Source organism: Larus michahellis, chromosome Z (assembly GCF_964199755.1).
Source record: "Larus michahellis chromosome Z, bLarMic1.1, whole genome shotgun sequence".
Lineage (NCBI taxonomy): Eukaryota > Metazoa > Chordata > Aves > Charadriiformes > Laridae > Larus > Larus michahellis.
In genome coordinates, this window is record NC_133930.1 from 52,583,535 (window position 1) to 52,596,595 (window position 13,061).

Sequence of the window (13,061 nt, forward strand, 5' to 3'; positions counted from 1 at the left end):
AATTTCCTCTTCATGAATAACAGCATGCAAGGCAAATTCTCAACAGAAGTGAGATGGATTCATTGCTTTCTCTGACCTGTGAATACTCTACAGGTTGTGAAAGTGCTCCATCTAAATGGTATTGATTATTTTTACAGCAAGGGTCAAAGGCTCTTAGTGCTTTTTCCTCAGTACCGTGTTTTGTTCATTCTACCCTGGTCTTTCCATCACACACAGCCCTGCCAGGACTGGGTTCTTTAGCAGCTTTGTAAATTTCAGATTCCTAATTTAGGCACTGTTACAGTCCAGCCTGTGGGTAGCTGGGGAAAAAAAATAAAAAGAAGAAAAAAAAAAGGGAACTATTTCAGCTAGTCTGAATTGTTCTGCTAGTCTGTGTACTTCTAAGGTGGAGCAGTCATTTGTGTCTCTAAAATAATCTAGATGATAGACTCTGGTACTAATTTAGATGCAGAGAATAACCTAGATGCTGGATTATGGACATCAGCTCTCATAGACCCTGAGGGAGGATTAAAATCACACAGTGCATTTAAAAAGGTTCACACTATGAGCTCTGGACCAGAGTGGGGCTAAGGTGCGGCATTTAGCTTTGATATCTTTCCAAAATGTAAGTGCCAAGACATTCTGCAGACAGTACTCAGAGAGAGGGAGTAGACTGCAAACCTAAAAAAACTCTGCCCTCTGTGCAGATGCATTCCACCTAGCAAGCTGTCTATTGCTTAGATGTCTGTGTTACTGTTAAAGGATAGTCTCCCATGCAAAAATTACAAAGACAAGACTTGGTGTTAAGGCAAATTTGTGTGTGCCAGCAGACTGAACACTTTCAATTTCCTTAGAGGAAAATGAATCATTCCTTATGTTTATGAATAATGGCAATGACCTGGATATTATGTCAGCGCTGCTTTAAGGAAGTACCTTTCTGCTTCAGCCATCAGAAACTTACTTATATTGTTCCTATTTCTGGCAATCCTGGGAATCCTGGGAACACCTCACCAAAGTGGAGGTGCAGTTTTGACAGCTCTGTCTTTATTAAGGGTGTAATTCAAGCCTATCGGATTTATAAATGTCAAATTACTTTTTGTCTTGACATTATCCAATAATGTACCCAACGGACACACATCCCTGAGAAATCTGTTACTACACATGTGCTACTACCAGACATTTTCACTTTTAGAGAAGAAGAGGACAGGTTTGCCTAGTGTACTAAGTAAACTATCAGACAGGGAGATGTCCATTCTCCTTCAGACCAGTAACACAAATGATCTCTACCTCCCTGCCAGGAGGCTAAGACAGGAAAAGTTCACCTAAGGCTGACAGAATTGCACTGAATTCCTCACTGAATCTCCACCTCTGATGACCCCACTGTGATTACAGACCAGAAAGAACAGCTGTAGAAAAATAAAGGCTGACGACATGTCTACAGTCAAGCCGGGGAACCACGGTCCATTTTCTGCCTCCTCAGAGTTGCTACAGGACTACGGCTGTGTGACCCATACTCCGACATGGTACAGAACCTCCCTGTCACAAATGGTTGTTGGGGCTAGTCTGGGGCACAGACTCCATTTATCTTTTCCCAAAATCCAGTAATCTTCAGCTCTGTGCCATGACTCTGACAGATGGAATGAAACCTGCAGGACCTGTCAAAATGAAACTGTAAAGCCAACTGGGCACAGAATAATCACAACTGAGATTTAAAGAAATAAAAGAATTGGAAATTGGGGACTACCTTGTATAAAAATTCAATTCAGAGACATTTTACAGGTAGGCCAAACTTTTAGAACCACTATTCAGTGCTTGTCATAGCTCTAGAAACTTGCTTTAAGGCTCAGGTATTTCCTATTCTGTGTTAAGGGGAAGGGTGACATAGGTTCCAAATATGCATGAGGGTGAGATGTGAGTGTAACCTAGGTATTATTCAGAAAGAGCTGCAACCCTCTGTTGGCATATCTACTGCATCTTTCAGGAAACTTAGTGACAGCTGATTAATGTCACCAGCAGAAAAATGCCCATTTGTTCTGATTCTGGTTCTTAGATTCTGGTTTTCTTATTGTTTGATATATTGAGGCTCTCTTTCGTATGAGCTATCTGTCTACAGTAGGTAACAACATGGGCTAGTAATAAGTCCAGTCATAAACTACTAGCCTGGAATCATGAAACTTTGTTGCATTTCAGCCTCTCCTGTTTTCTCTTGTTACTTAATCGCTATGTATCACATCTTCCATGGTATTCTTCTATTTCTTATTCTTCTCCTGACACTTCAGTCCCAAAAGCAGCTTCTAATTTATCTAATGCTCCAGACTACAGCCAGCAACAGGATTTTTCCTTTGACTAGAAAAACCTGACAATTTTTCAGAGGTTTCTTTAGAAGAATGAGCAATAAGAGCTAAATGAGTCTCTGCCAGTTCACTGAGTTCCAGTGGATAGTGCCATGCAAAGTCATTTATTAGAGGCCAAATAGTAACAACTCAAACAGACTAGGTGGGATATTCGGTACATGGAAGAACTTGTGCAGCTTTCCTTCATTGTCTCCATTCACTTGAGCTACAACTGAGCCTCTGATATAGAAATAAATTACAGAAGAATGGGAATAATCCAAGGACACGTTTCCTCTGGTAATGTTTAGCATATCATTCACGCAGGTCACTGTCCTTTTTAAGATACATTAGAGATAGCCTTTCAAAATCAAGAGGGCTTTCTGTTTTCTCTTACAAGTAACCACAAAATACCTCATCTGTATTGTGCATTTTTTACCAAAGGAGTTTGAGACTCATTAAGTCTTTAAAAAAAATGCCTTTAAAGATGTGAAAGACTTCAAAACAATATATTCTGTTAAATCAACCTGCTTTTAGGCTTCTCTAAAAGAAGTTTTCAAGATTTTCTCCCGGTTTTCTATGAAGCTATTTCCAAAATTAACATTGTTATCAGGTGGAGAAACAGGATCTAAAATACTTTCTCTGGTATCCAGTTCTTTGTGCGCTGATAAGGACAAGGAGGAACTTCTTGTGAGATGAGAAAAGCTCATTTCAAATTTTCTCAGACTGTAGCAATGGTGTGCAACAAGACAGGTCAAGAAAGATTATGAGACTTAAGCCACGTATGTCTCTCAGAATATTGTTGTCCTGATTTGAGGTAGGTCAGAAGTAATTTTCTTTTCAGTAATTTTACTAAGGTCAGGTAACTTTGTTATGTGCCACACTGTAGGACTGGAGTCAGAAGAGTGAGGAGTGGGGAGGAGCAGACAGGACAAGTGACCCAAAACTGACCAACGAGGTATTCCACCCCATCTGCATCATGCTTAGTATAAAAGCTGAGGGATCAAAGGGGTCATCCTCTTTCTTTAACGGTCAGCATCTGAAGAGGACTCTGTCTATTCAGCTGCCTTTGATTCCAATCCATGTATTTCTGAATCGAGATCCAGAATCCATCGCTGAGCACAGTCTGGAATTTTCCCAGTGCCTGCTGGCAACGTGATCATCATCCTGAGAGCTCAGTACTGGTTTTGTAGATGTATTGTGTATATTTCATTATTTTCTTATTAATATTATTATCTTTTTATTTGATTATTAATATTTCATGAAAGTAATTTTAGTTTTCTTTTCAACCCGTAAGTCTTCTCTCCTGGGAAGGGAGAAAGAGATTAAAAGAGAACATCTGTCCTTCGTGTAGCGGCCAGCCCAGCCCATACCATGACAATTGTCAATGAGCAACAATGTCTAATACAAGCGTGTTGTGCTGTGGTCTCTGGGCCAATGAGGCCAATCATGAACAGCATATATACAGCAGCTATCTTCTAAAACCAAAACAAAAAGTATAAAACAATTACATTTTACTTTTAGTGCCCTAGAGGTATCTGCCCTGATTCTATGACTGGCTAAATCTTCTCTGTGAATCATCCTTGATTGGCTTAGGCTAATCAGATAATGTAGGAACATTCTAACTTTTTTGCAACCAAGACAGGTTTTTTTCATGAACATTCTCCCAGCTTTTTCAGCTAAACAAAATGGAGGCAGCGTGAAAAGAACACTGGAGCCTGAGGAGGAGTTAAGGGAGTTGTGGCAGCTCAGTCAGAAATGGAGTTACTTTTGACATAACAAATCACTTTGAAAAGTGATTCATAGTGGTGAAAACCATTTGAAATATTTGTCTATTGTGTTTAACTAAATGTGGCATCCAATCATGTTGTCCCATGGCTAACAGAATCCAGCCAGATATTTGGGAGATGATTCAATAGCAGTTCCACTGGTGTGTTAAATATGCGCATACTTGGGATTTAATTATAGGTGTAACAAGCAAAACGGGACCCCTGTAACTCTTGGATAATAACTGCCTGGACTCAGGAGCAGGAATTCAAAAGTTATTAAGATCTGGTACCCCAACAATGACATTTTATTGAGTCAGTGTAAAAGACAAAGTGACATTTCATAAGGGAGCATGTGAAAGGGTGAAAAACAAAGTAGTTAACATGTTAAAGGGTCTTCCAAGTTGCAGTCTTGAAAGATAAATATACTGATTCTTTCCTGTTCATTTCAGTGGCAAGAGTTGTCCATCAAAGCTGGATTCAGTCACTGGTGACTCACCTATATGATGATTTTTCCAGGAGTTCTAGTAGGGAGGTCTTTGCCAGGAGTCTCTGTGGGGCTCCAGAATCCAGCCCCACATTATAATCCTCTCAAAATCTCCTTTGTGACAGACAGCAAGCAGACTCACAAGCCCAGCGACTACTGCTCTGCTATTGGACATGTAGTCAGTCAGCTTTCCAGTGGCCTGTGGGCAGAAGTCCTGTTGAGGAGAAAAAAGGTGCAGCATGGACGCAGACCATGCCTTTCCGTTAGCCATGCTGGTCTGCCCTCATGCTAGAGTTCAGCAGATATACCACCCTGTCCACTTGTTCTTGTTTTCCCTCACCTGCTACATCTTGGCCTGCTGCAGTTCTCTGATAAGTTATCAACTCTGGTTTGAGTGAACAAATGGAACACAGCCAGGACACAATTTTTTGTTGGGGGAAAAGGAGGAATCTGAAATCAAATTCATTGTAGGGTTAGGAATGATACTTTATGGATATATTTAGAGTTATATTTCAAGACAGCATCAAGTGGCAAACCTGGATTAAGCACTTCAGTTAAGCACTACCGACATGTCAGCCTCACCTCTGTGTCTGGGAAGATCATGTAACAGATCCTCCTACAATCTATGCCAAAGCACATGGAGGACAGGGAGATGATTCAAGGCAGCCAGCATGGCTTCACCAGGGGCAAGTCCTGCCTGACCAACCTGGTGGCTTTCTACAATGGAGTGACTGCATCAGTGGACAAGGGAAGAGCAACAGATATCAACTATCTGGACTTCTGCAAGGCCTTTGACATGGTCCCCCACAACATCCTTCTCTCTAAGCTGGAGAGATATGTATTTGATGGGTGGACTGTTTGGTGAATAAGGAACTGGCCAGATGGTCGCATCCAGAGGGTAGTGGTCAATGGCTCGATGTCCAGATGGAGAGCGGTGACAAGTGGTGTCCCTCAGGGATCCGTACTGGGACCGGTGCTGTTCAATATCTTCATCAATGATTTAGACAGTGGGATCAAGTGCACCCTCAGCAAGTTTGCCAGTGACACCAAGCTGAGTGGTGCGGTTGACATGCCAGAGGGACGGGATGTCATCCAGAGGGACCTGGATGAGCTAGAGAGGTGGGCCTGAGCAAACCTTATGAAATTCAACAAGGCCAAGTGCAAGGTTCTACACTTGGGTCAGGACAATCCTCATTATCAATACAGGCTGGGGGATGACGCGATAGAGAGCAGCCCTGCAGAAAAGGACTTGGGGGTACTGCTGGATGAAAAGCTGGACACAAGCCAAGAATGTGCGCTTGCAGCCCACTCTTTCTTTGGTCTCACTGGAGATAAGGATCTCTTTATTACTCATTCTGTAAGTTGGAACAATTTGCAAAGCCTCTCCTGGCACTTCTACTTCAAGAGATGCAGACCCAGCAGAAGCAGATGTTCAATTCAAATTGTAACATTTTAGGATTTTTTATTTCACAGAGAAGTTTTAAGAAAGTTCTCTTTCACCACTACTCCTCTGTCCCTATGTTTGGTAAAAAAATAAATGCCAGAAATCAACCAACCAGAACTCAAAACCCCAGTCAAAGCTCTGAAAAGATGAAGCCTGGTTCATCCAAAAAAGCCATGTGAAAATGACGCAGAGCAGGGACTGTGAGCACTTTAAGTGCAGATATAACCTGCATGAGCAGACTGGGGTTGGAAAGCAGCCTGTGCACATCCAAGAGTGCTGTGGTCCTTGCAGACTCAGGTTGGAACAATCTCTGTGACTGGCATGCTCCAGAGGCAATAGAAATGTCAATATCATTTCTCTGCTTTGCCTGTCTTGCAGATTCTTCTCTTTTCGTTCATAGGTATTATCCGAGTTTGGCTTTTCCTGGGGTTTTCCAGTACCTCCATCTTTCCTATCCTCCCACATTGCTGAGATTTCGTGGTAGATAAATTAAGAGAAATATTACAGAAGCTGCCCTGCATTGGCATCATTTTGCTTACCTGTCACTCCAAGCTGCCCATCAATGCAGTAGAGAAGATGTAGTTCCTCATTACGCCACAAGGGACAGTGTTGATTGAGTTTGGAGTGCTTCCTGCTCCTCCCATGCCTCCATGCTGGAGACAAATTCTTGATGGAAAGACTGGCACAACAGAAATTAGGGACCTGCTAGACTTCCGGGTAATGAGATCTTTCAAGTTTTAAAGAAACTGAAACTCACCTTGCTTCAGGGCAAAAGCTCACCCTTGCATAAAGGGCCTAGAGCATGCCATTCCTAGAAACAGCAACTGTTTGGAGTCTTGCAACCCCCTGAAATACCATGGTACTAGGCCAGCCAAGAAACAGGACACTTCTCAGACTCAGGCTGAGAAGTTGCTCTGAAAAAAAATCTAAAGTCGGACAGGATGAACATGCCAAGCAGAGATGGTAGAACAGCACTAAGGATGTAAAACCAATTTCCAATTTTTTACAATTTCCAGTTGCCCAAGCCAGTAAAGGGGGCGTCCTATCCTCCTTTCCACACAAGCTGATGGCAATGCTGCAGGAATTCCTGCCAGGAAGGAATTATAATTAAACTCTGTATTCATAGTGGAGGAACTCAGCTCTCAGGAGGTCACTAAAACATACGGACACACTTACCTTAAGGAACCTGCGTGATAATGACCAAACTCAAGGCATTCCTTTGCATTCAAGCTGGGACAAGGCCTCCTATAGAGAATGTGGAGCTAAAAGCAAGGTTAAAATGGTCCTAAAAACAGATAAGACCTTCATGTGAAAATCCAATCCATCTTTAAGTAGTGAAGATAACCGACTCCATTCTGCCCTCAGAATTCATGCCCGGGAATGGCTGTGTAAAATACACTACAGGTATGACTCTGATGTTGTGTTTCAACAGCGCCAACAGGGCACTACACAGGTGTTTGCCAAAATGTAACAGGCAACAGGTAACTTGTAATGACAAATAGATATAGGGTTTCTCTTCTTTCCCCTCCCCTATTCTGAATATAAAAAGAGAATATAAGAATAGGTTCCTCTCCCAAATCATTATAAGCAGCACTGCAAAACGTGACTAAAGGTTCAAGTTAGACAGCTGGGCAGAAAGAACTTGAGAAAACCTACTATAGTAGATGTTTATGTTTGGGCAGATGGAGAAAGATAAAAAGAGCAATACTAACTGGTCACAACTATGGTGGTCCAGAAAATGCCAAACCCTCCTGGCAACATGCAGGCTGAGCAGCATGACCCACACAGGTATCATCTCTGCATTTGATTAGCAGGTAGCCCTTACCTAGGAACACACAAGGCAAAGGCACCTAACAACAAAATACTCAATATCCTGTTTACTTATCATCAGCCCTAGCCAACCACAGGGCTTGCTGTGAGCTGGGCCCAGCTGAAGACGCACGACCCCACTGAGGGGAAGGGAGGGGGACATGCAGGGAGCAGTGCTAGAATAGCCAGAGCTCAAACTACGCCGACAGTGGCTGAGACCGCATCCCCCTAGCTGCAGGTGTCCCGGCCACTCCAGAGGACAGGCTGTGGGACAGACAGAAGCCCCTGAACCTCAGACCAGCTAGGAAGGGAAAGGCACTTGTGCCTCCGGCATCCTCACAGCGGCGGCTCCGCTCCCCCGACAGTTCACGAACGCAGAGCGGAAGCCTTGGCCCAGCACCACCTCCTTTCTGCCGCGGAGCACAGGAAGAGGCCGTACGGACGCTTCCCCGCTCCCCGGAGACGCTGGCGGCGGCTGCTGCTCGCCCTGTCCCTCCCAGGCCTTACGCGGAGACAACCATGAGCACCGGAGGACACACCCTGCGGACATCGAGCGGCTGGTCGGCCCGCCTCCTTCCGGCCGGGGCGGAGCGCACGGCACAGCCACCGCCCGCCGGCACCTGGCCCGGCCCCGCCCGGCTCCCCCCGCCCCGGCCGCGGCGGTGGGCGGGCCCCGGCGGCCGGGCCTGCGTGCAGACGCGTCTCTCGCTTGCCCGGTGCGTGCTGAGGTCAGTCCGGGCTGCGCCGTAAGCGCGGAGGAGCCGGGGCTGCCCTCGCGAGAGCCCCGGGGGAGGGCGCGGAGCTGTGTCGAGCGCCTGGAGCGGGTCGGGAACGGTTCCTTCCCGCCGGGGAGGGGGGAGCTAAGCAGGGCCCTTCCAGTCGTTGGGAGCGGTAGGGGCGTGTGCGCGGAGGGGGGCGGCTGGCCCGCCCCGCCGTCCCGCTTCTCCATGCGGCCGGCGGCGGAGAGTGCGTGTGGCGCGCGGGGCGCCGGGGGCAGCGCGCGGTGCTGAGAGGCCGCGGCCGGAAGAGACGATGGCCAAATGGCTGAACAAGTACTTCAGCCTGGGCAACAACAAGACCAAGAGCCCGCCGCAGCCTCCGCGGCCCGACTACCGAGAGAAGTGCAACAGTGCCGGCAGCGTGCCCCGCCCCGACGGGCCGCCGCACCTCCACCGTCACCACCACACCTCGCCGGGCTTTCCGCACCGCTGCCTGCGCGACGACACCAGTGACCTGCTCCGTGCCTACCGTGCCCAGAAAGACCGTGACTTCGAGGACCCCTACAGCGGGCCTGGCTCGTCCCTGCGCAAGTTGCGTGCCATGTGCCGCCCAGACTACTCCGTGCCCGAGGACCTGGGCGAGGCGGCCCCAAAGGCTTTCTCCTCCTCGTCGTGCTGCGCCATGCCCCCCACCACCTGTGCAGCCGGCTCCCCGCACCTCTTTCGCAGCCACAGCGAACGCCGTCCAGTGACACCACCTGACGTGAAGTACATCTCTCCCAAGCACCGGCTTATCAAGGTAGAGAGCGGTAGTGGCAGCGATGGCACAGGCAAGAAGCTCAGCAGGGGCTCCAAGCAGCTGGTGACCTCTGTCCCCTCTGCCATGAAAGATAAAGTAAGTGTTGTGCTCCTGTTCCCACACCCACAGACTAGGTATTAGGGCTAGGACTATGTAAGCCCCTGGAAGGTTTTTTGGTGAGGGGACTGCTTCCTAGAGCAGACACTGGTCTCCATCATGCTTCACTGGGTGGCCTGGCCCTTTTTAATATCCCAGGGCAGGCAGGGTTTGTGCAAGGCTGGCACCTGAAGTGGTTGTGCCCTGTCCTCTGGGCTTTCAAACTCACCTCCCTTCTGATGGGGCAGGTTTGCAGGTGAGCCTAGCCCTGCTCTGGAGCACAGTGCAGTGCCGGCCTCATGACTGGTACCAAGGCTCTTGGGTTGGTATGGTGCTGCAGAATAGGATGTTAGCCTTTGAGAAGGTGTTTGGGGAGGCCTGGGGTCACTTGAGAAGCTCCGTGCTTGTGACCCAAAGTTGCGGTCTCAGCCCCATTGTATGTGGTATGGAGCAGTCATATATAAATAAATAAATAAATGAAAAATCTGATGCTATCTCAAGTCAGACCACCTGTTTTTAAGGAGAGAATTTGTCACGTGTTCAGTAATAACTTGTTTGCTTCCTAGTTTAGTGTCAAAGGTGAAATAGTTCAAACTCCTGTGTTGCGACAGCATCACAACTTCCATGATAACTGTGTTTCCAACTGGCAGATACCCGAAACAAACTCTTTATCTACTGGCTCAGTTGCAAATGTTCTCCTATCTTTTTCTGGTCCTTCTCTACAAATATTAAGAGAATACTGTAGACGCTGGAAAGCGCTGGGCTCAGGAACATGGTTTACAGCTGGGAAGCTTTGCAGAGGGAAGTAGTGTTAATTATTTTGTAAGCACAGTACATATCCCCCTATGTCTGCTGGTCCTGTCGGTATAGTTGAGTTTTTTCATAATAAATAATATTTCTCCAGTTTGTAAATTGGAATTTACAACTTCAGTTTAATAGTCACATCACAGGAATTCTAAGTATGTGCTGAATGTTATCAATTTAAATGATCTGTGTGTATGTGTTTAGATATGTAACATGATTGCACTGAGTAGTGACATATTTCCATGACAACTTGATAAATGATATCCTTTCTAGGTGGAATTCCAAATCAACCAGCTTGTGATGGTGAGGTGATACCACATTAAAAGTCTAGAATTTATTACATTGTCTGTCATTTTAGGTGTAGTTCCTGGCTGGAAGCAACTTCTGTCATGGAAGTGATTCATTAAAGTTAGTCTATGTTACAGTCTCAGTATGTTCAGTCTTCTTTCAATTGCTTGGTTTGATACCATGTATCTGCTCTTAGGCATATACTTTCAGCAACTTCATATTTCAGAGAAAATAACTGCTTAGGGCAAAATGCTTCCATGTGCAACTGCTATTCTTTTCTTTTTTATAGGGCATGATTTTTATTTTTTTTAATTAGCTTTCAATTTTAGACCCTACTGAAGCAATTCTCAAAGCAGAAGCTACATCTGTTGCTATGAAACCTGCTACTTTGTGTTGTCATAAATCTGTGTGCTGCTGTTTTGAATGAGCAGCCCACAATTTTTTAAAAAAAGATACAGAAAACTCACGCCATAGTTATATTCTTTCCTTTTTTGAGAGAGAGAACTATATGTGACAAGTAGGAAATCTTAACATATCTGAGAAATAAAGTTGTCCCTACACCTCTAAAGGTAAGTGTGCCTGCCCCCAGCCTCAACAGAATTTGGTTGTGAGGAGCTACATAGCTTGCCTTTTGTTTAATTGTGTTATTTCCTTTTATTTCTCTTTCATTTCACAGCCCTGAAATGTAAAGTCTCACAGGTAAACCTGGTAAACAGTGGTAGTAGTGGGCAGGCAGAGAACTGTTTCTCTCCTATACCTTTCATTGAGGAGAAAAAATGTGGAATTTAGTTAACATGGTGTGTCTAGGTCAGTGGCAAATAGAGCTAGTGGAAATGGATTTCTGTAAGGATATAGTAGAGGGGACAATAAAGTGGTGTCAAAAAAAATAGAGGTCTGACATTCAGGAGAGTTGATAGAAATGTTAAAAACACAGAGGGGGGAAAAATCTGTGAGTAGCATAGCTTAAACTAGTAAGTACCTTAGAAATGAAAAAAGATCTAGTTGCCATATAGGTCTGTCATTGTAGAAGTATGTTACTGTTTAACCATCCAATAGTGTTTGCACCTCAGTTTTTTCTTATTGATGTACAAGGATCTAGTGCTGTTTTCCTTTATGTGTTAGTTGAGAAGTATGGTTTTCAACAAATTCAGTGAGCAATTTTATAACTTTTGAGATTGGTCATCAGCAAAGATTTAGCTGAAGAGCTCAGTTGTGTGTTAAGCTTGAAAGAGTTACTAGAATGGAAAGGAGGTTCAGGAAGGTGCTTGCTTGGTGTGGTTACATATAAAGGACAAATGGCGAAGTATGAATAATGACAGACTAGTTAGTTAAAATTCCCAGGAAAAAAATTATAGACTAGCTGATTCAGGAAGTAAAAGAGATGGAGATTAAAAGCAATGTTAGGCATGATTGTATTTTGCAAGATTCCAGGCACAGGCTGTAAAAGTAACCACAGACATGTAATATACCTGGGGTTCAGGAAGCTTTGATGTGTAGAGGTAGAAGTACCAACTGAAGTTGAAGCAGAGAAACCCAAATTGCCATGCTTCTTTAATAATGAGGTGACTAACCTCTACAACAGATGCCCAAGGGAGAGTCATCATTGCCTGATCTCTTTGAATTCAAATTGGTGGGTGGATTTTTTTATTTAGGTAGTACAATCAGGCAGGTTTTGGGGCTTTAACAGTGATGCTTATCTTCAAACAAAGGAGAGCAGGCTATGTTAGAATTCATGGTGTAAGGAGCTCAGTTCCAGCATGGAGGATAAGAAACTGTCTTCCATCTTTAGTGCTGGCCTGGGAGATGGTAACTACTTAGCTCTTCTGTGGCAGACGAATGAGTGTAGGCAAGCCAGAACAACGTAAGAAATTACCGGCCTCCATCTTTAGTACTGGCCTGGGAGATGTTAGCTTCTTATCTTTCCTGTGGCAAACAAATGAGTGTAGGCAAGCCAGAACAATGTAGCTATATGCTGGCACAACCTGGCGGCTACTGTGTTTGTGTAAGAATAAATGTGAGACTTGGGTTAGCATCAGCACAATAGACAAACCACTTGGTGAACTAAAAGAACAATTTGAATTCTTCCTGAGTGACTCTCCTCTACGTGGCATTGTGTGGTGTGTGTAAATCCATGACAGGAGTAATAGTTGAGGGGAAAGTGTCAGTGTGAAAGGATACTTGTATTTTCTCACCTGTTACACTTTTTTGAGCCTAAACGTTTCTCTGCCTGGCTTTGCAGCTGAAAAACCTGAAACACTATTCAACGAGCAACTGTATCATATTCTTAGGATTTAAAACCTGGGATTGTAGCGTACTTGTCCTTTAAAAGATAATTATTTCATGAGTAGCGTTTTGCACTCCTGTGCAGTGGAGGCAGAACTGAGCTGCAATTCTGGATGTTGAATGCAGAAGACACTGCAAGTTGCAGGATCGATTTCCACAGGACATAATTGATGCTGTAGACAATAGCTCAGTTCTGCACAGGCAGAGCTGATCCAGTACAAAAGCAAGTAAATGTTGTGTGGCAGCAGCAATCAGGC

General features: G+C 44.9%; 1 protein-coding gene and 1 long non-coding RNA gene across 2 annotated transcripts in view; one reads left to right on the top strand and one right to left on the bottom strand.

Moving 5' to 3' along the window:
• Positions 1-4,367: 4,367 nt before the first annotated feature.
• On the bottom strand, positions 4,368-8,448 carry LOC141736230 (uncharacterized). The gene is made up of 5 exons (XR_012584925.1): positions 7,183-8,448; positions 6,764-7,093; positions 6,546-6,685; positions 4,903-5,012; positions 4,368-4,776 (listed from the first exon to the last, which is right to left on the bottom strand). It is a non-coding gene; the product is annotated as an uncharacterized LOC141736230 (long non-coding RNA).
• Positions 8,449-8,503: 55 nt separating this feature from the next.
• The window catches only part of SHB (SH2 domain containing adaptor protein B), a 70,016-nt gene continuing 65,458 nt past the window's right edge, over positions 8,504-13,061 (top strand). Inside the window, exon 1 of the mRNA XM_074570121.1 lies at positions 8,504-9,429. Within this exon, the coding sequence (XP_074426222.1) occupies positions 8,848-9,429 (582 nt within the window). The 5' untranslated portion in view covers positions 8,504-8,847. The remainder of the gene's footprint in view (positions 9,430-13,061) is intronic.